The sequence below is a fragment of the Oreochromis niloticus genome, linkage group LG4 (assembly GCF_001858045.2).
Source record: "Oreochromis niloticus isolate F11D_XX linkage group LG4, O_niloticus_UMD_NMBU, whole genome shotgun sequence".
NCBI lineage: Eukaryota > Metazoa > Chordata > Actinopteri > Cichliformes > Cichlidae > Oreochromis > Oreochromis niloticus.
This window is the reverse complement of record NC_031969.2, coordinates 11,462,253-11,486,812: the sequence shown is the minus strand read 5'-3', so window position 1 is coordinate 11,486,812 and position 24,560 is coordinate 11,462,253. Positions and strand designations below refer to the sequence as shown.

Sequence of the window (24,560 nt, the reverse complement as noted above, 5' to 3'; positions counted from 1 at the left end):
AGCTGCAATGCCGTTTTGCATGCTCATTATTGCAAAACATGGCTGACTTATGAGTTTCTTTTTCTCTTAAAGGTTGTTCCCAGGCACCACACAAATCTAGTCAATTACAACATGACAACAGCAAGCACACCACACAGTTTTGGGGAGCTGCAATACAGCTTTTATGTGAGAAAACTAACTTTTAGGTAGTTTCTCAAACAAAGAACTAGTTGATTTTGTGCAGGTTTAATCGGTCTCTTCCCTGGCTCAACTGCAACGTTCCTGAATACTACTGCAAAAAACTAACAAAGCTACACGCCTTTTGTTAAGAAGCAGAGAGAGGCACTGGATAACTGAATTAAAACATATGCACATAACATTCATCTTTGATCTCCATGTCAGTTTTTTTTCAAACATTCGGCAGGAAAGTGAAAGCAGATAAGAACTGTGATGACTCCTGTGGTCACACCTAACATGACCACGACGAGCGTGGTGCACACGAAATGCTGCCAATAAATAAAATGGAAACTTAACAGTACCAGCATGTTAACAAAGGTAACATTTACATAATTCCATTTTAGAGTTGCTGTTAATGTTGTCTGCCCACAAAGATAAGATGACATTATTGTATTATAAATGGTACCTATAGCGAGGGAAATACATTCAGCAGCAGTAAAGCGCTTGCATACAGAGTCCATATGAATAGTTTTCAGGCTCCCAGTTTAAACATCTACCACATCAGCAGGTAAATATTAGAATCATTAGCAGATAAGACGCACAACACACTTCCTGTGTCAAACTGTGTGCATATAGACCTACTGTGAGAATCATTGTCAGAGGAAGACTGAGCCTCATTTTCTTAAGAAAATAAAATGTGGGGAAATGCTAAAGTTAGCCACACTATTAACACCAATAATAGTACCAGTTTGTGAAGCATTCAGAACTTTGTGCATTACATACTTGTATCAATGCATGCGCTGAACATCATATTATGCTCCCTAAAGTAGCATTAAATAGAAATTGTCCATTTAACAGAATAATTAAGACTCCATAAACATATTTCGTTAAATAAATCAAACAGAAAAAAAAAGTGGCTTTTTTTTAACTGAGCCAAAAGTAGCAGCTAACTTGGATGGCAGATGGGGAACTCTCACAATCTGATAAGAAGCAGCTACGGATATGCATGATGGCAGCTGCAGTATGATCTCGAGTAACTCACTGTACAGACTGAAAGGAGACAATGACACCTTTAACCACAATCCAAATCTCTTTAGAATAAACCTACAAAGGCACAACAGACTGCACTCAGATGCTTCTGTTTTAATTTCATTACTAACTTGCACCAACTAATGCAGCTGTTATGCTGAAGTACTTTATACTCAGATGCATCTTTCTCTGTTCAATGTTGCGTGTTTCTTGTTTTATATGTTAGAGGTTCTTGTGCTGCTTTCATTTTTTTAGTGTGAGGCTGTATGCAATTCTCAAATGTAAGCATTTGAAAAAGAAGCAAACTGCAACACATGCCACAAGCTTTTTATAACATATGGGGGGGATGAGTCTGCCTACAGGGACAAAGTGGAGCGACTGACAGCGTGGTGCAGGGACAACAGCCTGCTCCTGAACACAACCAAGACGAAGGAGATTGTTGTGGATTTTATGGACATTAAACCCCTTTACGTCAATGGGGATGGGGTGGAGATGGTGTCAGACTTCTGCTTCCTGGGAGTTCACATCTAGGAGGACATGTTGTGGGGGGTGAACACAGTGGAGCTGGGAAAGATGCTCAGAAGAGACTTTATTTCCTGAGAATCCTGAGGGAAAAAACATCCCTCAAAAGCTGCTGGTGTCCTTCTATCATTGCTCAACAGAGAGCATCCTATGCTACTGCCTCTGTGTGTGATTGTAAAGATTGCCCAAGGGATCACTTTCTGTTTTTTACCCCCTCTGGATGAACTACACCACTCTCGTTGTCTCAGGAAAGCAGGAAATATCATAAAAGACTCCCCACACCCGGCTCATAATCTGTACAAACTGCTGCCATCAGGCAAAAGATACAGGAGCACCAGAACAAAGACTAATAGAGTAAATAGCCAGTTCTCCCCTATAGTTGTTAGGGCTTTGAACTACAAATAACAACCTCCAATTCAACCTGACGAATACTGTGCAATGGATGACATCCTGTAACATCCTGAGCAGTAGTGTTTTTGTGCAATAAGCTTCTTTTTATTATTACTGAAAGACTATCTTATTCCTCTTTTTTTATACTATTCCTTTGTAATTGTGTTAAAACCTTTTTCTTCTGACACAGCAGGGACTGCACTTAATAAAGATAATTTGATTCTGATTCATTTTGCGTCATCTTATAGACAAAACTAGTCCTTCTTTTGTAGCTAAATACACATAAAATTTTCTTTATTTTTCGTGATTTGACATTAATTAATTTTTTAACAAAAATTTAAATCCCATTTTTTTTTAAAATGTCATAAATGACCTTTCAGATAAAATAATATCTGCTACACACTTAAATGTTATGTCATACCTTTAGTGTATCTAATGGACCAATGTGCAGCAATTTACTGAAACGTGCACACATACATGGAAATAAAGTGGGCAATAAGGTAAGACAGAATTTGTACAATTCTAAAACGCTTGAAAGTCAGTATTTGGTATGACAACCTTTAGTCTTCAGTCTGAACTCTCTTAGGCAGCTGTCTTGTAATTTCTTGAACTGAAGTAGCGTTCAGGAATAGTTCTCCAGGCTTCAAAGCTTTGGATGTTTCTGCTTTTTATTCTGATCTCTGCCAAGATGACCCCACAGTGCTTCAATAATGTTGAGGTCCAGGGTCTGGGGAGGCCAATCCATGACTGATGGTGTTCCACTGTGTGTTTTTCTATCCAGGTATGCTTTTACTGCATTGGTAGCGTGTTTGGGATCATTTTCATCTTTTTCATCAGTCCAGATGCTGTTGCATGGTCAGTCAAAATCTAACCATAATTCTGTGTACATAATTCCATCAATTTTGAGAAGATCCACAACAACACTCACTAAAACCATGACAGCGTGTTGTACAGATGGCGTTAGACACTCATAGTTGTACTTCTCTCCTGACCTCATCAGTATGTGTTGATGACAATTTCAGAAAATTTTAAAGGTCAGATGGATATTTTAGGTCCTGACTGGAGTTTTTCCTATTTCTTAGGAGATGATGCTCAGATACTGTTCACACTCTGCACATCATGCTGTCATATGCCATGGTTTTGACTAATAACTCTTTCAGAATTGTCTTTTTGATGTAAAATTCAGTGTTATTTATATCAAAATTTGCTATGTTTGACATTTTGGATAAATTCAACTGAAAAAATGGGAACAAAATAGATGTTCTTGTGACAGGCTGCCAGTAACAAACAGTCTATTTAAGTTAAAATGACTTCTTTGATAAGTTGCCCCTTATGTGTAGACACAACCCTGGTTTATCCAATAAGTTAAGTGCTTGAATGATTGATCGGTCAGTGTTAAGGGGCTTAACAAACAAACGAACAAACAAACAAAAAACATTCTACTGAAAATGGTGAGATACGTGGACTGGACTGAAAATCAGTGAAAAAGCCGCCTGTCTCCAAAGAAAACTTTATGCTTTTAAAAAGACAAATTTCAAAAAATAAACAAAGTCTGGCTCTTTGGCAGCAAAATATAAAAAAAACAAACGGTGGGACCCAAAACTTTGGCGCAGTACTAGATGTGCCAGTTGTATCTACTAGCAAGGTTACTGTAAGAGTTTACATCAGCTTCATTTTACAGTTCATACCAAAATATTTCTTAAAAGTGTTTTGTTGTAACTTACGTGGCATGATCCCCTGGCTGACGAGCTCCTCTCTGCTCCTTCTCTGTTGCAACTTCAGCTGAAGAACTGAACACCAAGATGCAAGTCAGTAGCAGCAGAATGAATGGAAAACATCATCAGGCTGAGTGTGTATGCATGTTTATCTCAGTTCTCACACACCGAACGCCACAAAAGTAGAGACATTACTAAGCAAATGCCCATGAGCAAAATGAAAGCAGTAGATTGAAGCAGTTATGCTGCCGTGATATATCCAAGTTACTCTATGAGGACTTTTCTGTCTACACTATTAGCTGCTACAAAAATCGTGATCTTGTATGATCGGATGCACAAAGGTTATGTAACACACTACAAAGGGAAGTCAGGCACACACATGAACACACGTACTGGTAGTTTCCTGTTTCAGGTTTTTGATGAAATGGCAGCCCACAGTCACACATTCGTGACATTACAAGATCACACAGAGTGTGAGAAAAAACAAAAGACAGCAGACTGCTCATTTTGAGAGCACCTGGATTCAACTTGATGCTTGTTATTGTATTTTATAAATTATTGATTTGTTCACACAACTTTATTTATATCTGCAAAACATTTTGAGGGCTGAACTTCAAGATGATATGAAAATATGGACTGGCAGGAAAGGATTTTCTGCACATCAGCACTTTGATCTGCATCATGAACTCAGCAGTGAGTTGCAGTAAAATGCAGTACCTGGAAACTTTTTGAGTGTGAAGGTCTTTTTCACGCACTCTGACTTTCTCCATCCACAGTATTAGTACACACAGTTGCCACATAGAAGTGTGGCTGAGGTGTTGCACAGTGTGTTACAAGTTATGACTACCAATAAAAAATAACTTCACCTACAATCACAGGTCTTTTCAGAGCAGATCAGGCAATATGACAATGTGATGTGGTGATTGAGTGGGATTAATAAATAACTTTTGGTCTCAACTGAAGGCTTTGGTTCCCATTTAGCAAAGCCAGACATTTATGTTTAGCTTGCTTCTTTTAACACATATGAAGTGCATGCATATTTGATAGGTTTTTGGGAAAGTCTTATGACAAAGCGAGGAAATGCACAACAGAATAGCTGTGTTTTAATATTCTTTTTTTTTTGCCTGGTCACATTTTGTTCTCATTTTCCTAAATAGGTTCTATTAAATGTTTAAATTTAACCTTCTACAGTAAGTACAAATCCAGTACTCAGTGCTGAGCCAAAATGTCTGATCAGTGGTTTGAAAGGACATATCCATAAAGTTAAAATTTACTGCTGTACTTTCTGGGCTGAAGCTGATCACCCCAGTGACATTCAAACTGTAGCTCATCTTTCCTCATCAGAGTATTCCTTCACCATGGGCTAAGACCCCATGTGGGTATGCTTGATCAGCACTTCATCAGTTTTAGACAAGCAAAAGAAATAAACTAATATAGAAATACAGCTGTGGTTAAATGGTAATTTTGGGCTATCTTCAAACTGTTTTTTCCAGGGGGGAATTGACTATGGAAACGATGTTAAAAAACAAGAATTGGGTAAAATAAAAGTTGGAATTTATTATGGATTTTCTCTACACAGGGTCAAAAGTATACATATAGACTCAAATGTACATATACCACCATTAATATTTGGTTAAATGTCCCTCAGCATGTACCACTTCGACCAGAACCCTATGGTAGCCATCAATAAACTTTGGGCTGGACATCTCACTACTTCTTCTTGACAAAATTGTTAGTTCATTTAAATTGGTTGGTTTCCTGGTTAAGATTTATTTTTAAATGATTGGCCACAAATTTTCAAAAGAGTTGAGGTTGGAGGTTTCGGAAGCCAGTTTCAGAAGCTTAATGTTAACCTTCAGCTATTCCAAAACCAGTTTTGCTGAATCTTTGTGATGTTTATCCTGTTGGGGCATTCAACTGTGTCCTAGCTTCAATCATAGTTGACACAACTGGGTGTTCCAAATATACACGTTTTGCCTCAAATCGGGTGTATGCTGATTTGAAATGAAGATGAAGAATATGGTGGTAATTCCCCTTCTTCATTGTTCAATCCACTTTCTGCAATGTACCAGTACCACGTGTAGCAAAACAGTCCAACAAGAGCATGATGGTACCACCACCATGTTTGATGGCTGGGACGGTGTTCTTAGCCTTACCTTTACTCTTTCAAACAAACTTTTTGCCATTGTGGCTAAATAGCTCAATATTTGTATCGTCTGACCATAAAGATTATTGAATAATGTTGGGAAGCACTAATGTAACAAAGTGTTCCGCAGGTTACCTCTGTGGCAGCCATCTTGTTTTCCCAGTAAAGAGGAGGCCTGACTCAATTGCAGCTCTTTTATAGGCCAGCCTGAATTGAGAAGGCGTGGTCTTTAGAGTATTTAAAGTGGGCAGGAAATGGATTGGGGGTCATTTTGAGAAGTTGCTGTCTGTATGTGCATGATATTGGCAAGAGACAATAAAGCAATTACGTCAGTTAAGATAGAGTGAAGTCTAACGTTTCCCTCACCACACCTCTCTGCGTAACAAATAAAGCAGGCTAACATTTAGCCTGACCATTCCATTTTCTGGAATAGGCTTCCAAATCCCCAAGTTCAAACCTAATAAAAATTTGTGTACTATTCTTTAAAAGCCAGGTCGATGCAAAGAAACCATCCAGTTTACACTAACTTCAACTCATGAAGAATGGTGAAAATATCCAGACAATCTCAAGCCAGAAGCTTTTTGGTGGCAACCAAAAGAAGCTGGCCGAAGTGAAACTTCCCAAGGGACATTTAACTAAATAATAGTGGGGGTCAAAGAAAATTGGTTCATCTGGTCATAGTGTTTATAGAGGAAGAAACTATTCCTTTCTCATCCAAGTGACTTTTTCAGTCTCACCTGACTGCAGGTTTCCCCCCCTTTATAAACAGTACATTTGTGTAATGACCGAAAGTAGCACCAATGACAAACAAAGGGCCGATCATTTCAGAAAACTATGTTTGAAACCTTAGGCATATGGGTTAATTGCGTGCATATGATAAATAATAGACATATTATCACCTAGTTTGTTAGAGAACTGAAATCAGGTTAAAATAGATGAAATGCTGCACAGAAAACAATGAAACCACTAACTGTAATACAGTACTATGCAAAGGTCTACCCCTCATTTCTTCCCATTTTCCTAGAAAATGGAAATTTGGTTAAGCTACTTTTTTAAAACATGTACAAACTGGAAATATGGCACAGAAGGCAAAAGTTTGTACAATTTTAACAAGCCAGAAAGTCAATATTTCGTACAGCCACCTTTGTTCTTCAACACAACCTCAACTGTCTTTGGCAACTTTCTTGTCATTTCTTTAAGAATTCCTCATGAATAGTTCTCCAGGCTTCTTGAAGGACATTCACAGGTCTTTGGATGTTGGCTGCCTTTTGTTCCATTCTCTGTCAAAGTGATCCCACACTGCCAATGTTCAAATAAAAACTTCGAAAGACTTTCAGAAAACCTGTAGAACTATTACTAAAGACCACTTCAGCAATGACAAAATGACAAGAAATTCACTGGAAACAATATATAAAGAAATGAGGGGGGAGTCAAGATTTTTGTTAGAAAATATATTCCTTTTTTAAAATTTTTACAGTTCGGTAAGTTACCTTTTTTTTAACGTTTAAGCAGGATTTTAAACATAAATCACAAGATTTGGATATTATGAGATTTCAAGTCTTTTCTAAACCCGAATCCAAACTTCCACATCTATCTCTTAAATCTCCTGTCTTTCTTTTACATTTTCAGGTCTACATCCTTTTTCTTTTGTATCGTGATACAAACAAACATTATCCCTCAATCACCCAAACATGACTGTCTTCTTTCCCTTGGTTTCCCAGGTATCAGTAGAAAACAGCCCAGAGCTGTTGTCCATGTCTTCTGTCTTTATACCTGTAAAAAGTCTTACTTAATAAGGACAAGCTGAATGTTTTCAGAAATTTGAGTGTGGCCTTCATTTTCTTCCCTGAGTTGTAAAAAATGGGACCATGCTGTGTTACTGTGGCCCATTAGAATCTACAGATAGTCCTTATGAGCGACCTACAAAAACATTCATATCGCTTTGATTTCTGTGATGAGGACTTGGCTGACATGGGATGGTGCAGTTTCTCCCCTTGGCAGCAGGAAAAATTTAACTGGCTCCTGCAGGGAAACATGGGCAGCAGCACAAAGCAAACACATAATATTTGCATACGCATGCAAACATACATTGCAGTGCAGATGCACATTTTAATCTCCACTTATGGTGGCATAGTGTAATCACACATAAACGCATAAACACACACACTGACAAACACTTACATTTGCAAAGTGATGCTACTGTATGCACTGAGAAAGAATCTATTCTTGGAATGTGCACTCACTGGTCAAACGCTACTAAATAAGAGGAAGTCTCGCTTTAGCGTAGTCATAAACAGTTTATGCACACAGCACTTTGTGCAATTTGACCATGCAAAAGAGCCCATTGAGCTCATTGAGTAAAATGAAACATGGGATCTATGTCAAAGGGGGTTATTTGACTGTTGAGGTTTTCTCTGTCTTATTGTACGGTCTTTACCTTACAATACAAAGCATTGAGGCGACTGTGAATTGAATTGTATTATCCGAAACTAAAATTGTCACAAGCTGAACAGGCAATGAAGCAACAAATTGCAAAGACTGCACTGAGCCTAATAGATTTCTTCATGACTTAAAGTTGTTTGAGCAACATAATATGAACAGCAGTGTTATTTCTCCATTTCATAGCCACTCCATAAGCCAGTTACGTGGGCATATTAAAAAAACGTTTTTACACAGAAGGCATCACAGTTAGAAGACGAGCCTGGTATCAAAATGTAGGTAAAACGAGACTTTTCATATGCTACAACTTATTTTCACCTGTCACAAACCTCTTCTTCCAGAACAAAAAGACTGAGTGTTTATCAGAAATTAGTGAGGCTGATCTCCTGTACAGCTTACTAGGATATCCTTGGAAAAACTCAGAAATGGTCATGATCCCAGGTCTTTGACCCAGTATCTTCTGTGTTTGGACTTTTGAATTCTAATTTATTGAATATACTGAGTTTGAAATGGTTATTCCAGGTTTTGGTTCTTATTATAGCTGTAATTCTTTAGTTTTTTATTATTTGTATCCTTACATCTTCTTAGTTTTGTTATCTTGGTTCTACTTTGCTTGTATTCTATGTTTTTTCAGGAATCATACTCCTGTGCTCCCCATGCATTTTTGTGAAGACAGTCTGTCTCTGTGGTTGTTTACCCTTCTGTCTTATCTGCGTTTCAGTTCCCGTGCTCTGTTTCTTCCTGTTTTATTTTGGCGGTCTCACATCTCTTCTGCTTTGTATTTAGCTCTATTTCCCCTATCTTGTCACCTGTAATTAGTTTCAGCTGTTCTCCCACCTGTTGGCTGTTCCCTCGTTATCCTCTGTGTTTATATATATTGTCTCAGTATTGACCCTCGTCACATTCTCCCTCATGGCTGTTTCCTCTCTGCCAGTGTGGTTTCTTAGAAGATTTGTAGCTTTGGTTTCCTCATTTCTGGTCTTTGATATTCTGTGCTTTGTTCAGGCTCAGCATTAAAGCTGCTTTTTAGTTTACTTTTTGTCCTTTGAGTCCTGCATCTTGGTTCCAACTCCTGCCTGACACACAGCCGCCCTGACAGAACCTGTTTAATGATCGTCAATTCACATCTTAACTGATGCATGGAGTACAGAAGGTTGTCAAATATATATAACAATAATACAATTATTTTCACATATTTGACTGCTCTACATGTGTGACAGTGATAATGAGTAGCCGACGTATCACATCTGGTTCACTTCTGTGTGAACAGTTCACTCAGAGTGCTTTCTACATTAAATAAAATCTGCATGGATTTGTGGACCATCTTTTCTATTTCAAAGTTGTGGCGAGAGTGTCAGTTACAGTGTGTATTTATCCATCTGTCCTTTCTTTTTTCCTAAGGAGTCTTCTATATGGTAAACACGATGTAGTGGACAGTTCAGATTCTCTTGTCTGCCCCTAACCTGTGGTCTGCCTCTGTGTCCCCCCTCTCTCCCCCGCCTCACAAGTTTTCTATTTCCGACCATGCTGTAACCACTCGAAACCCAATCCCTCTAGACAGCCATGTGAATTAAGAGGAACATTACTGTAAACCGCCAACACGCACACAAGTACATAAAGTGTAAGGACAGCTTAAAAGCTTGTGCACACTTGGTCTGATGGGAAAACGTGAGAAGCGATGTGGTGAAAGGATACATAGGCAGTCTCTGCTAGGCATAGCTGCAGCTGTCATTCTGCTATTTATTAGTTATTGGATATTTTTCAATAACTGAAACCGTGGTAATGCGCCATAACATGCCTTTAAATTTTTGATGAAAAGAAACTAAAGCCTCTTGGAGTTTGTCCTTGTCTAAATTGGTCCACACTCCTCTCTGTCCAGATACTTTGGTTCAAGGCCCAGGGACCTCCAGCCAACAGGTTGCTCGGTTCATCTGCTCAAGGCAACGTGTGCTGTGCCCAGGCTGGCTGTGCCCCAACTGTAACCAAGCCACTTGCAGAATATTTGATCCCATTAACACCTCAGAAACTAAACCTCTATTCTTTAATGGGAAAGCCTACACTTTTACACAAAATTTTCACAAAATTGCTTTATATTTACTCAAAACAAACTTCTAATACAATCAAACTGAGCTACACACATTTTCAGATGCTCATGTGTTGTGTGAGTGCAGCTCTAAAAATGTTCATGTGCTGTATGTGAACTGGAAACGTGGCTAGAAACAGGTTTCCCACCTTGTCTGAGACTTTGACAGGCCTGGCGCTCTAACTCAAAACGCATATCTCGCTTATCCATGTTGCATCTGATTGGCTGAGGCCTGAAAGGGGCAGGGTCAATCCGGACACATGGAAGGTGCTCCAGCATGGCGAGCGTTAGCAAACTGGAAAATTACCCCTGAGTGAGTCATCCACAAAAACACCACAATGGAAACGAACAGCCAATGGTGGACATCAGTTTAGTCCAGGTGCTGGATTTCTGCAGCCTTGAAATCCTCCCAAAACAAAGCAATCCGCTTAAACAGTCGAGCTCTGGGAGACCATTGTTGTGACTGAAATGAAGGAATATCCTTTAAAGTAGAGAAAAGTGAAAGAAGAAGAAATCTGCAACATTTCTGGTGTCAGTCATGATCAAAAGAGATTTGTTCTCATCAAAACAGCCATTTCCAACCACTTCTTTTGAAGATCTCCTTGATTAGATTCAGTAAAAACAAAAGAGAGAGTGTCTAGAAGAAAATCCTTAATAGAGTTTAAAAAAAAGAGAAAGCAGATGAATGCAAACTATACAAACTCTAATACTGTGCTTTAGAAGAGCGTCTCCTGGGTTTGCTGTTGCTACAGGACTAAGTCGTGTGTGCATGCCTTCATGTGTGTCGTATATCAGTGAAGCTGTGCTCGAGAGGTCTGTCACAGCTGTTGCTGTACTCAGTCACTCGGCCGTTGATAGACACAAGCAGGCGCATCCGAACGCAAATACACGCACACGCGTTCTCCTCACCAAATTCCTCTCACTTTGCACTTCTGATCTGAGCTCAGTGTGGTGTCAGTGATACATCCAACATCTCAACAGCTGCTGCCACTCCATGTGCCCATCATCATTTTTTGTCAGTTTTATTTTTATTTTATTTTTTTGTCTTTCTGTCCAGCTGTCTGACTTTTATTTCCTCTTTTTCTGCTCGCAATGATTGACAGAGTTTATTTGGAGTTTTGATTAGGACGGTAACCAAAAATCGAAAAGTAATCATGGAAAGATACCAAACCCTCACCTTTGATAATGCGAATAAATTCACTTAAAAGATAATGTTTACTTTGAAACTAAACTAAACTATAAACTACACCCTAGAAAATGACTAATGACTATTACATGTAATACATTTTTGAATCATAAAAATGAACTAAGCAGGGATTATGCTTTCCATGTCTGTGAGTCTGCTAGGGTCATTATCAGATGGTTAGCATGATGGTTCGTGCGGATGTTCGTGCACCTGCCTGTTTTTGGGCACCAACTAGACACGGTCCCCAGACGGCAGACCTGGAGTGGATGTCAAAGAAGTATAAAAAGAATGTCTATTCCACTATCAGAGGTCCATGTCTGTGTCCACAACAGAGTATAACCTAGGCTTTAAACTAAACTGCACTGAAAATGTAAAATTAAATAAAAATAAACAGAAATTAAAAAATGCAAAACTATAATAGCTATCACAAAAGGAGGAGGAGGAGAAGAAAAAGGGCAGCTTTTCATCTATAAACTGCTTTAAAATCAAGTGAGGACAAGCTGTTTATGTGGCTTTTGCTCAAGCTACAGCCAGAGCCATGGCATGTGATGACTTTTGCAGAAGAGCAGATTTGCATTTGATGTCCCATCTTTATCATCCAGGCTTTGATGATAACACATTTACTTGCTAACACTGGCTCTGTTAGCAACTGATCTCACTGCAGTGAAAGCAAAGCAAACAGTAGCTTGTCTAGTTCACTAGTGTTCCATAAATTTCCCGTCAAAGACGAGAGATTTATCTGCAATGCACATGTGCAACAACCAGAAAAACCTGCTGTCCTCTCAGCTTGACAAGCTTGAACTTTCAAATTGATAAACTTGTGCATACTTTCAACAACAAAGATCTTGCCTGCCTGTATCCCCAGCTATTTGGGCTTTATTCTTTTAATCACTTCCTTCCCATGCTGTCAAACTTAATTCTTCTTCTTCAACTCTTCCCCATCTCCACTGCATCAATCAGAGATCAATCTTCCACTTGTTCCATTTCTACTACCACATGCATCTAGACTGCACAGGTCTTCACTCGCTTCCTGCTCTGCTCTGCTTTGCTACATCAGCATAGAGTCCAGTTGCCAAATAGGATATAATTATATTATTATAATATGATAGAAACTTTGTACTTCAATAAATCTAGTCATTTTTTTCCAATGAATTTCTCCTTATTGAAATTTCTGGTTTGGATTTCACTGGACAAGCACTGTTTGCCCTGCTTGCCCTGTTGGACCACTACCGCTTCAGAGGATGACTAAACACAAAGAGCAAGTCCACGTGAAATTTTCACACAAATGAACTACAGAGCAAAACCAAAAAGAAAATATGGAGCATCAAAGTAGGTTAAAGTACATTGTATTTGTTTCCAATATTGCTGCCAAAATATGCCAAAAAAAATGCTAGTTTCTAGTGGATTTTTTTAACCAATTTTGTATTTCCATCTAGTGAACTGAAGGGTCTTCAGTTCTGGTTTTGACATTTAGCAGAAGAGTGTAGAGGTACACTCTTCTTGGAAAATACGTAGCTGCGTATCTCTTTCACAAGATGATCTGTTTTCTCCCAGTGCCTCATTAAAGTGTATACAGTATACCTGCCTGCAGCCATTCATGTTGCCTTTATCACTTTCCTTCAGCGCGACTGTCTCCTCCTCTCCGTGCCTGTGTGTCAGTATAAAACACCTGTTCCCTTCCACTGACAGTTCCATTCATCTCCATTATTAACGCCCTGTCCCAGGTGACATCAACTAATATGACATGACATTAAAAGAGAGCCCTTTCAAGGTGAAAAAACTAAGCGCTCTATTCTCATCTGTCAGTTAGCATTACAAGGAGCCGATGGTACTTGTCATGTTTGCATTATGTAAATATATATATATATATATATATATATTATTGCCTGTGCTTCACAAACAAAGAGCAAGCTGAAGATGAAAACACATGATAAAGCATGTGGATTTGTAAATGATAAGATCATCACTAGTGAGAATCTGCATATTTGTGTTAAACGTGCAGGATGACTCCCCTGTGTGTTCTTGATACTGAGGGTGTTATTATGTGAGAAGTGTTGTCCCCAGGCAAAGAACTCCTCAGTGTGACAGGAGAGGGGAAAATGAATCAAGACTCTCATCCACCATTACTTCGGATAAGGCTCCAACCAAAATGCTGCCAGGGCTAATCCTGCTCTGCTGCATGTGCTTGTGTGTTTTGTGTGTGCAGTTGTTTCCTGTCACAAAGAGTCTATCTACATGTGCAAGGTGTTCAACTCTGCACATCACTAATATATCTGTATAAGCAATGTAAGTGCAAGATTAAGACTTTAAAATATGTTTACATTGTTTTATATCTGAGTTAGTCACAAACTTTTTAAAGTGCGTGTCCTCATATCAGTTATAAACACTGAGATGAAAGCCAGCAAAGAGAATTGTAAATCTCCCACACAGAAGACTATCTCTTGTTGTTCCAGATAATTGCAGATGATAATCAGTCGATTAGAAAACATTAATAAACATAACAGTTCTCAGAGTAGTGCTTGAAGAAGTCAGAGTTCTTGACCATTTGAACAAAGGAACAACCAGGATGAATTTTTTAGTGACAGATTTTCAAATCTCCATTGGGCCTCATAGACATAAGAGTGGTATTTGAGGGTGCCTGGGTGATTTGAAGAAAAAGGTTTGGTGAAAAGTATAAACAATTGGCCAAATTAAAGAGAATAAAGCTTCAGCAATACTTAAAGTATATATAACAAGTTTATTGTTTGACTGACCTTAGCTTGTGGCCTCATTGGGGTTGTCATAAAAATTGCACTTCTCCAGTTCATTGATCAAATATGGTGTCACCCAGGATTCTATCTATTGCCAGGGAAGCATGACTGTCTTTAAACCACATAAACATATTATCCAATAATGTCTCATTTGTGATCTGTATGTCAGACAGCTATGATTAATTGTTTAGTTTTTAACTCTACATTTAACCTATTTTTTTCTATAATAGCTTATAATGAGCTTTATGAAACCCACAAGCTGAAATGTTAAAATTGTCACTGGAGATTGCACCTCTTTAGATTTTAGTCGATACTCCAAGAACTTTCGAAGTAGTTGAAGTTGTGCCAGAAATCTCCCAAATCTCAAAATTGATCAGACATTGATATATTGTGCTGGTGAAGATTCTCAATATGTCGTAAATGTATTGCTGTGGGGATCTGAAAGTATATTGGTAAGTGCTGTATAACAAAGCACTATTATGGAAGTCTCAGTTCTGGTGCTGCTTTACAGCATTTGACAGGAACAAAACATTAGCTCACTCAACTAAAAAGCTGTTACCTTCATCCTTGTGCCAACTCAGGCAGCATAATAACATGGGAGATATCTGTCTGAAGGACTGCTGTGAAGGACAGTAATGAAACTCCATGCTATGCATAACGCTTGAGTCATGTCTAATTTATTTAGATTTAGCTGGGAAAATGGAAAATAGGTGAATTATTGAAAACTATGCAAACACATATGGAAATACAGTACACAAGGCAAAAACATTGCTGTACAATTGTAATAAGCTCTTCAACAATTGGTTTGACCACCTTTATTCTTCAACATTGCCTGAACTCTCTTTGGCAGCTTTCTTAAAATTTCTTAAAGTAGTGTTCAGGAATAGTTCTTCAGACCTGGTGAAGGACATTCAAAGCTCTTCTTTAGATGTTGGCTGCCTTTGTTCACTTCTCTCTCAAGATGATCCCAGGCTGCTTCAAAAATGTTGAGGTCTGGGCTCTTAGGAGGCCAGATGATGACCTCACTATTGTCATGGGTGGTCAAACTTTGTGTCGAGGAATAGACAATAGTGTTCCATTGTGTGTTTTTCTATCCAGGTATCCATTCAGAGGGTGTTTGGGATCATTGTCATGATGAAAAATGAAGGTATTGCCATCAGATGCTTTCCAGATAGTATTGCACGGTGATTCTTCACTCCATCAGACCTGTTGCCACTGATTTCAAGTTCTTCACTAATGTGGCATGCCTCAGCCTTTCCTCTCTGTTTCCATTCCATAATAATGGCTTCTTGACAGCCAACCTTCTACTGAGACCATTTCTGATGAGGCTTTGGTGAACAGTAGGTGGATCAGTAAGGCATTCAGATGCATCTGTCAGGTCCTGTGTCAGATTTTTTCCTTCTCTGTGACTTTCAGATATTGTTCATCAGCTGCAGATAGTTTTCTTTTGGGGCTGCTCCTCCTTCTTTTTCTCTCCACTTATCCAGTTTCCTCAAATCTTTTAAGGATAAACTGCACATCATGTTGAGATGCTTATGCTTATAGCACTTTGGGAATTACCTTACTGGTGGAAAAATAGCAACAAGGTAAATGCCTGTCAAACTGTCTTATCTTTGGCATTTTTTAATAAATTAAATAAAATGCTTTGCTACATTTAAACACAACCTTGGATCATCTCTTGAATTAGAGGCTTATTTTATGCTTCCCTGAAAATGGTCAGGTACAAAGACTGGCCTTAAAATGGATGAAAAAAGCAGCGAACAGAAGATCTTAAAAAAGCCTGGAGAACTATACAGAGCACTCCTCGGAAGCAAAATATAAAGAAATGAGGGGAGCTCATAACTTGTGCACAGTACTGTGTGCATCACCTGTAAAGGCAAATGTAAAGGCATAGATAAAAGGATTTTAGCTGGCATGTACAATGAAAAATAAATTTCTCTTAACAAAAAGTTGAGGAAAAAGTCACAACTCCACTGACCTTTAAAATCTGCAACAACTTGTTATTGGGTCCTGCGCATGTGGAAGCAAACTGTGATAACCTTTTTCATTAGATGGTTCAAAGGTATCATTTAACATTGTGACATAGTCAGAAGTTAGTTCATTTGTAGATACGTTTTTGGTCACCTGGTGATATTTCCTTTCTTTCTGGCCTGTTTTTTACCCAACTCTGTAGCTGCTCAGTGCTCTGTTATGTTTACCGTCTAGTCTCAGATGACTGTTTCTGCATGCTGAGCAGTATTGCAGCCTCAAGGCGCTTTATGTTATAAGGTAAAGATCCTAAAATAACAAAGCGGAAGTTCAAATAAGTAATAAATAAACCAAACGCTGCTTACAACCAGCGCAGTTGTAATTACTGGGCCACCTTCTCCCCTCCGCTCTCTGTCACTGTCAGACACAATGTGTTCATCAATATCTGTTGTACACAGATCTATTAAAATGATTCTCTGCTGTGTCACAAAGAGGAAATTATAAGACCAGATGTCAAAAGTCATTGCCTAGAAGTGGTCTCAGTAATCTAATGAGTCACCTTGTGCGTTCATTTAGAAGCTGACTCAATACTACTGACAGACCTCGAATGAATACAGGAAATTAAAGGCTGCAGTACACAAAAGAATATGTATCCAGGTAGCTAGTCGATGGATGCTGTTTATTTATTTCAAGTCTAATATTTCATCATCATGTCACACAAACTCTTTAAATGGATCAAAAAATAAAACCAGGTCTAGTCTATTTCATCTTTGAAACCTAAACTATACTACGCACATAAATTAACCTCTCTTACATTTTCATCATCCAGACTGCTGCTCTTCCCCCTGGTGGTACTGTTATGTTATTATGACTGTACCATAACCACATCTGCCTTCTATTTATTTCTGCTTTCCAAAAAAAGACTCCATTGTCTCCTGTAACAAAGTAACTGAGCAATTACATTTTTAATTAGCTGTTGACTCAGTGGTATCCATTTTTGGCACATTTACCTGTATCTTTCTTTCTCTCCCTTTGGGCCCCCCTGAGAAATAATTGACTGCAAAACCAAAATACAGTTATTAACTATTGATTCACGTGTCAGTCAAACTGAAGTCTGCATGGAAAGCAAACAGAATGAATTAGAGACTCAGTTTTCTTGCAAATTATTCACAACAATGGGACCTTGCTTTGACAGTTTTGTCACAGTGAAAACTGCACTTTGGGTTCCGAACATTTTATGCTCACCGGTTTACTTTCCATATTTTAGTCAGCACACAATTTTTTGTGATTTGTTTTTTAAGGTTGTGTGGATGGTCTATTTCACCTCATTTCTTTCACTTTTCTCTAACAAACCATCCTAACGCATAACACATGCATCTATAGTGCTGTAAATAAAGATCGATATGATGAAATAATTTTGATAAAAGTCATATTTTCACCAGAGAATTTCAATTTAAGGCTTAAAAATGTTTATTTGACTCTATATATTTAGCTGATTTTAGTCTCCTTTTAAATGATTTGCTCTTTTCTTGGCCCCTAAGTTTAACCCTTTTCCTCTGTCAACACTCAGCCCTCATATCTCCCCCACTCCTCCTCTGATATTACATCTCTCTTTCCTCTAAACTTCTTTAGTCTCTGCCATGGGTTTAAATAGCAGGACCAGCTGGCCACATCAATATATGCAGGACCTCTTTATCACAGGTGCTGGGATTACAGACACACACATACATGTGCTGTTATTTAGAGCTTTAAAAACGGGACTTGATACAGAGTAACACTTGTCTGGAGAGAACAGATAGGACTGTGTTCATTAACCAGACACCATAGATTTGTATTTGTTTCTATCTTGCAGAAAGGAGAGTTGTAGTACTTCTGCTGTCCAGCGGGTGGAGACGTGCCATTTTGAAAAGGGGTCCGCAGCATACTCCTGTCTAAATAGTACAGTCATTTGAACAGCTGTATCAGATTACTGTGAGCTCACTGTAACACCTCTGAAACACCAAAACAAAACAAGAGAACCGTCAGCTGTGTCCTGAGGGCTAGAGAATGGGTTAAACATTATCCACGCTTATTCTTTTTCTTTAATCATCTCCCTTCTCTTCTCCTGCCATTGAAGTCTATGGTTGATCTGAAAACTGTATGTTAAAATATTTTGAAATCTGGTTGAGGATAACCCTCTGATACTTTCCACCAAGTTTTATGCCCATGGCTCAAGAACTCCAGCACCACCAATGGGTTAAAGTTGGAGGTGCACTTCAAATTATACAACAGTTTATTTTAAATGAATTTCACAGGAAGTGTTAGAGAAACACAGAGGAAAAACTCTGCAAGCATTATATCATAGTGTTCACCAATAAAAAAACGAATGTTCATTCTTAACCCAAACAGCAGCAGCAATCGACCTTGATTTTAGTTATTTTTATTATTTTTGCTTAGTATTACTAGTTGGAGAAATGGCATAGTACACATTTAGTGTTAAGGTAAATTAATATTCTGTTCCTCAGTTCTACCACAACAAGATGTACATCTACCAGCCCTCAGAAGTTGCAGCAAAGGTGAGTAAAATGCATTTATGCAAAAATACAACAGTAGTAATTCCAACCCTGACCACAAGACACATCATTTCCATTACAAGAGCAGCTTTGTTTGTTTGTTTTCAAAGACTGGCCTTGAATGCCAAATCCTGCCGTACCTCCTCATCTTTTTCTTCCCTCTTTGATTTTCATGCTTCACAGTCACACCTGAAAGTCTGGAGAGTAAGAAGAGGCTCTTACTCTCCAGAGTGGCTCTCAGACAGAGGACAGCTGTGACCTGTCACTTATCTCCCTGAAGCTGAACAGTCCTTTATGTGCACACAGAAGCAGTTTAGGGTTCATTGCCTTGCTGAAGAGCACTTCAGCCAAGAAGAAGCCATGCACAGAGCCTCAAGGTGAAAACAATTGAACCTGACCTTTGATAATATTTGAAAAATACTGGTCATATCACCTAACATATTATTTGAAATCACAGATTTCAAGTAATAGACTATACAGCGCTTAAACACCACAGTATGATATGTCAGCAATAATTGATAAAAGAATAAAAAATAAAGCTGAGGTGACCCATGTGCAATTTATGTTTGATATTTATTTCTAAAATATTTCTCTGTTGGAAAAAAATATAAGCATTAAAGTCTGTCACAAGGTGGCGACAAAGACATATCAAAGAAAAGGCTGTGGGGGAGGAACAATTCTTTCGGTTGCACAGAGAAAGGGGGACACACAAAAATGACGGACCGTTATGGCGACGAAACGTTATACAAAACAAGTGAAAGGTAAAATAACACGCGAGGTTTCCATTAAAGAGAGTTTCTCATCAAATTGTAAAAATTAATTGGTCGTTTAAAAGAAATAAACAGGGGAAGTCGGCAGTAGGCTGAGCTTTTCTTAGTTGACCATCGTTAGCTGCTGGGAAGACGGTGGCTAAGTGACACCGCGGTTAATGATGTGGGGAGAGATCGACCCTCCTGTTAAAACACAGCCAAGCTTCTGTGAGACTGAAGACGAGAGGAAAATAGAAGAAATAATACTGCCACGGAGACAGAGATGTGACTCCAGCAGCTCTGAAGACACCCAGCGGGTGGTGCAGGACATCCAGGTGAACCAATCAGCGACAACAGCGTTTGTTTTTTCGTTTATATTTTCAACCACAGTGTCAGGTGCTGTCTGCCATTATGACGCCTCGCTGATTTACGCTTTCTGCTCATCATACAGAATATAAACCTGAGCGAGTCCAGCTGTGTGAATGCCATGATGGAGGCCATAGCTGTGAGCGGCGTTCTGGTGAAGAGCCAGCAGATCGGAGAGGCTGAGCTGACCGTGCAGGAGCGCAGAGAGGAGCTGCTGCATCAGTACCGCAGCAGGCCGCTGGTGTTCCTGGAGAGGTACCATGTATGTGCCCACAGTTCAACGTACACGTGTGTGTGCTAGTGAAGGGCAACATCGCCCAATATAGATGCTTAGAGGCAACGACATTCATAAGTAAATGAAGGCAAACTTCTTTCCCAGTGACGTGCTTCCATTGATGGCACTCTTTATCACTTAATGTGTTACTCTGTTGGAACAAGGTGCCAGCATTGTAGTACAATAGTAGTGACAGAGCATGAATCAAATTTAAACACAAAAGTAGCCTAGTTAGTGCTTTCCTTGGAATTTTTAATTAAAAAGTATAAAATGACGGCTTATTGCTTCAGTTCAACAACAACTTAACCTTGCAACCTTGTAAACATTGTAACTTAAGCTTGTAACCATCTGCTTTAAGTGTCAGTAATTCCCACATTCCTTTTAGTCTTCCTGTCATATGGAGTGCAACCAGCTAGTGCTCAAGTGACACAGTGGAGTCGTTTGTTGACATTTGGGTCGCACATCATCAGCTGTTAGCATCTCCTCCTTCTTAGCCTGGCTGTACTTAGCTTTGTTTTTACCTTAAGGAGTGAAAGAAGTGTGTCTTGTTTTCACTTTCAGTGAGAACAATTTCCTTGTATATTTTGGAGAGTACAGCATTGGCTGATGGTTGTTGAGCTATATATTTTTTAAGTACTAAATCTTCCTCTGAGCCCAACCGTAGAGGTGGGCCCATCGATCTAAATATCATTTTGATACCAGTGCTGGCATTGGTATTGGGTTGGTACTAGTGTGTTACGACTGATACTTCTGTCCTCTGAGTTTAGTTTGCAGAGCACTGAATTGTGTTGAATAAACTGTTATTATTGTTTAGAAATGAAAAGATGTACCTCAAACATGCACTGTGACTGTGTGTTGACTGTTATGTCTACCAATAACACATTAAATAACAGAAGCTGACCCAAAAGTTCTTTACAGACAGGAACATTTACATTACAGATCTCCAAAAAAGCCAGTTTCAAAATACATTGTTAACTAAATATTGTACTGTTGGTAAAGAAGTGAAGAATTCCATTATTATATTTTGTTTTTAATCTTACAATTTCTAGGCTTGCCTGAAGCCTCAGCATCTGTCAGCATTTGCACATGTCAGCTCAGACCCACGAGCACAGCACTACAGCAAGGTGATACAGAGACGGGCTGCAGGACGCACCGACAGGACCAGAGTCAGGAATCAGCGCTATGCTGCCCTCAGGGCTCTGCAGAAGGGTAGGGGCAGCAGCAGTTAATGATGCAATACAGCCTTTTATATTATGCCACCATGCAGCAATTGGGCAAAAAAGCTTTAGTCTTTGATAATGTCAACTGAGGTACTTGCAGCCAACTGAGGTACTTTTCTCTCTAACTCGCCATCGGCCTGGTTTTGTTTTGTGTTTCTTTTTGTGCCATGCCTCCTCTTCTAGACGGCCAGTACTTCAGTGAAGAACAGATGCGAATGAGGGAGCCGCTGCTGTACGAACAGTATATTGGCCAGTACCTGACAGATGAAGAGGTGAGTCCTGTTTATCTTGCGTTTTATATGTGATTACAATTTTTGTATATTTCAGAGTATTTATCTAATTACCTTCATGAATGCTGCAGGTGCTACAACGCTCCCAGGAGGCCATGCTGGATAGTGCACAGGGGGGAGCCGGGGAGCCGGGGCAAGGTACAGGAGGACTTGCCAATCTGCTCCTCAACTCCTACCAGGAACGACTCATCCAAAATCGTCTGCAGGAGGAGCAGGAGAAGGAAGACGGCGCACTGGAGGAAGAAGAGGAGGATGACGACTACGGTCAGTCAGAGTTCGGGTTGAAGAAAAAACTTTAAAATTTAGGCTTTTTTCTTTTCTTCTTCTTTTCCCTCCATCTTTTCTTATTCTGCTCTGTGTTTCATACTGTAGATGACAGAGACCAGCAGAAGGAATGGGAGCCGACCCCGGAGGAGAAGGCTCTTCTCAGAGAGGAGTTCATCAGTCAGATGCACCAGCGTTTTCTAGATGGCAAAGACAAGGATTTCAACTATAGGTCAGTCACACAGCACACAGGAGCAGTTCAAAGGCTTCTTCATTGCGTTGTAGCCAACTTAAAGCTGCCTTTGACAGATCAAGTTCCTCAGACTATTAGTTTATGTTTGTAGGTGTTTGTAATATAAGATTTTCAAATTAGTAAGCAGGCTTTTTGAGAATGTTGCTGAAAAAAATAACTAGTTTTGTTATTAAAGCTTTGAGATGATCATTCCTCATAGATTAATCAGTTCACAGAATAACAGAACTCAGTAATCTACCAAAGTTATTTTTGCTACAGCTCAGCGCAGTTTAAAGGCAGTTCATGAGGTACAGACTACCTGTATTTTATTCATTTGTGTCCTCGATCATGATTTTTCATCTGTCCAGACACATATATACAGATTTTTCTTTCCACAGTACTTTCCACATGTAAAATCATTTTATCAATACCAAATGCATTACATGGATATGTGCAGGCACTAAAAACAACTTGGTTGGTGTTAGGAATTAAAAGCTGCAGGGTTAAGTTTAGAAAACGATCACGGTTTGGCCTAAAATTCAACGCTCACTAGTTCTTTTGAATCTGTAGTTTTGTGGTTGTGGTTTGCCACTTTGTCTGGGCATGTTGTGTGACACATGCTCAAAGTGTGCTCCATACTGAAAATACAGTACTAACAACTGAACTTTTTCACAACTGTTTTCTGTTTCATATTGAGACTGTGCTGTACAAGCTGTTGTGAAATTACACATGTTAACACAAGTTAGTAAAGAGACTCCAGAGGAGGGGAAAAAGTTACAAACTCTGAAGTTAAGTGGAAAATGAGAAAAATCCTACACTGTGGGCTTTGAAAGTGACTTAAGGTGTTTATGTGTTTGTGTTACAGGGAGGTGGATGAGAATCCAGACTATGACAACTTGGACATTGTCAACAGAGATGCAGAGGATAAATATTTTGATGACGATGATGACGAAGAAGAGGAAGAGGAGGAAGAAAATATGACAGAATAGTACCTGTGTTATTAATAACTGAATGAACTGTAAATATAAATGTACAAAAAGAGTTTCCATTTTAGTTTGACACATGAACACAAACAAAAGATGTAATAAACATGTTTTTGGGTCTTTTGAAAATTTGTCTAAATATGACTTTCTTGTTCAAAACTCAACAGAAACAAACGAGGCATTTTGCTGTGTTACTAATTATGATACATTTCAGCATTAAATTTGTCTCAAAACACACGAGACGTGATCTGTGCGTATCAGGTGATTTGTCCACATGTGTTTTAGGCTTTGTGAGTGAGTGAGAGCGATGGTACATGTAGCTTTAGACATTTGCACACGTAGTCGTGAAGCTGAACCTAATAAATTGTGCGTAAATAATCAGTATTTATTTAGGTTTAGATGTACGCGTGTCAGATTGCTTTGTATTTAAGTGTGGATTGAAACATGAGTGAGTCTTCAAAAGTTACAAATCATCGTACACATTTATAAATCTGGACTGAAAATGAGTGAAAAAGCAGCCAATGTTGGCTGACTTTAAGAAAGCCTGGAGAACTTTTGCTCAAGGCCACTTCAAATAATTCAAGGAATGTATTTTTTCTTCTAATTACAATGCTGTTCCTTACAATGATTATTACAGGTTGGGCAAAGTCCAAAGAAAACACAGTTTGTAACATCTGCACATTTTACAGATAAAAAGCATCAATGTTGTTTATTCAGAATTTCAAGAAGAAAATATCAGATGTATGTGGAATTATTAAAACAAAGTAAAACACGGTAATCAGCAGTGTGAAAGGAAAACTCAGTATAGCAAAGAAAAAGTACAGTTTTATGATTTTGTTGCTTTTCTCAAAAGTAACAATTAACCAAAGAAACCTCCAAATAACGCCTGTCATTTGTGGACATACCGCAGCAATTTTTCAACGTCAGCTTTACAGAAGAATTAATCTTCATTTTTTAAGTTCTTTTATTATCAAAGTGTATAACTCTTCTTGTAATTTTAAAACCTTTAGTTGCAATTTTAGTTTTTCCCTCTTCAGTTGATCAAGGTCCGTTGTATTCAAACCACAGCTGGCTGAGGGCCCAGGCGACAGAGCCTCTGACACGTGCGAGAAATTAATGCCGACAGAGGTTTGAGTTGCTTGAGATGAGCTGTGGAAAAAATTAAACTTTTAAGAGGAATATTAGGAATATTGGGCTTATTTCAAGTAGAGCTGTTTTTGCAAAAATAAATGCGGTTAAAAAAAAC

The 24,560-nt window shown here is 38.8% G+C and overlaps 2 protein-coding genes across 2 annotated transcripts in view; one reads left to right on the top strand and one right to left on the bottom strand.

The window, feature by feature from the left end:
* The window catches only part of LOC102081722 (MKL/myocardin-like protein 1), a 32,628-nt gene extending 21,343 nt beyond the window's left edge, over positions 1 to 11,285 (bottom strand). The window contains 2 exon segments of the mRNA XM_019357443.2: positions 3,822 to 3,887; positions 10,630 to 11,285. Of these exon segments, the coding sequence (XP_019212988.2) occupies positions 3,822 to 3,887; positions 10,630 to 10,759 (196 nt within the window). The 5' untranslated portion in view covers positions 10,760 to 11,285.
* Positions 11,286 to 19,610: 8,325 nt separating this feature from the next.
* Positions 19,611 to 23,554, top strand: LOC100703587 (coiled-coil domain-containing protein 97). Its single transcript, XM_019358148.2, has 7 exons — positions 19,611 to 20,020; positions 20,137 to 20,313; positions 21,375 to 21,534; positions 21,729 to 21,817; positions 21,907 to 22,099; positions 22,208 to 22,331; positions 23,197 to 23,554. Exons 1-7 carry the CDS (start codon positions 19,865 to 19,867, stop codon positions 23,318 to 23,320), a joined length of 1,023 nt encoding a protein of 340 aa, XP_019213693.1. The 5' UTR covers positions 19,611 to 19,864; the 3' UTR covers positions 23,321 to 23,554.
* The last annotated feature ends 1,006 nt before the right edge of the window (positions 23,555 to 24,560 follow it).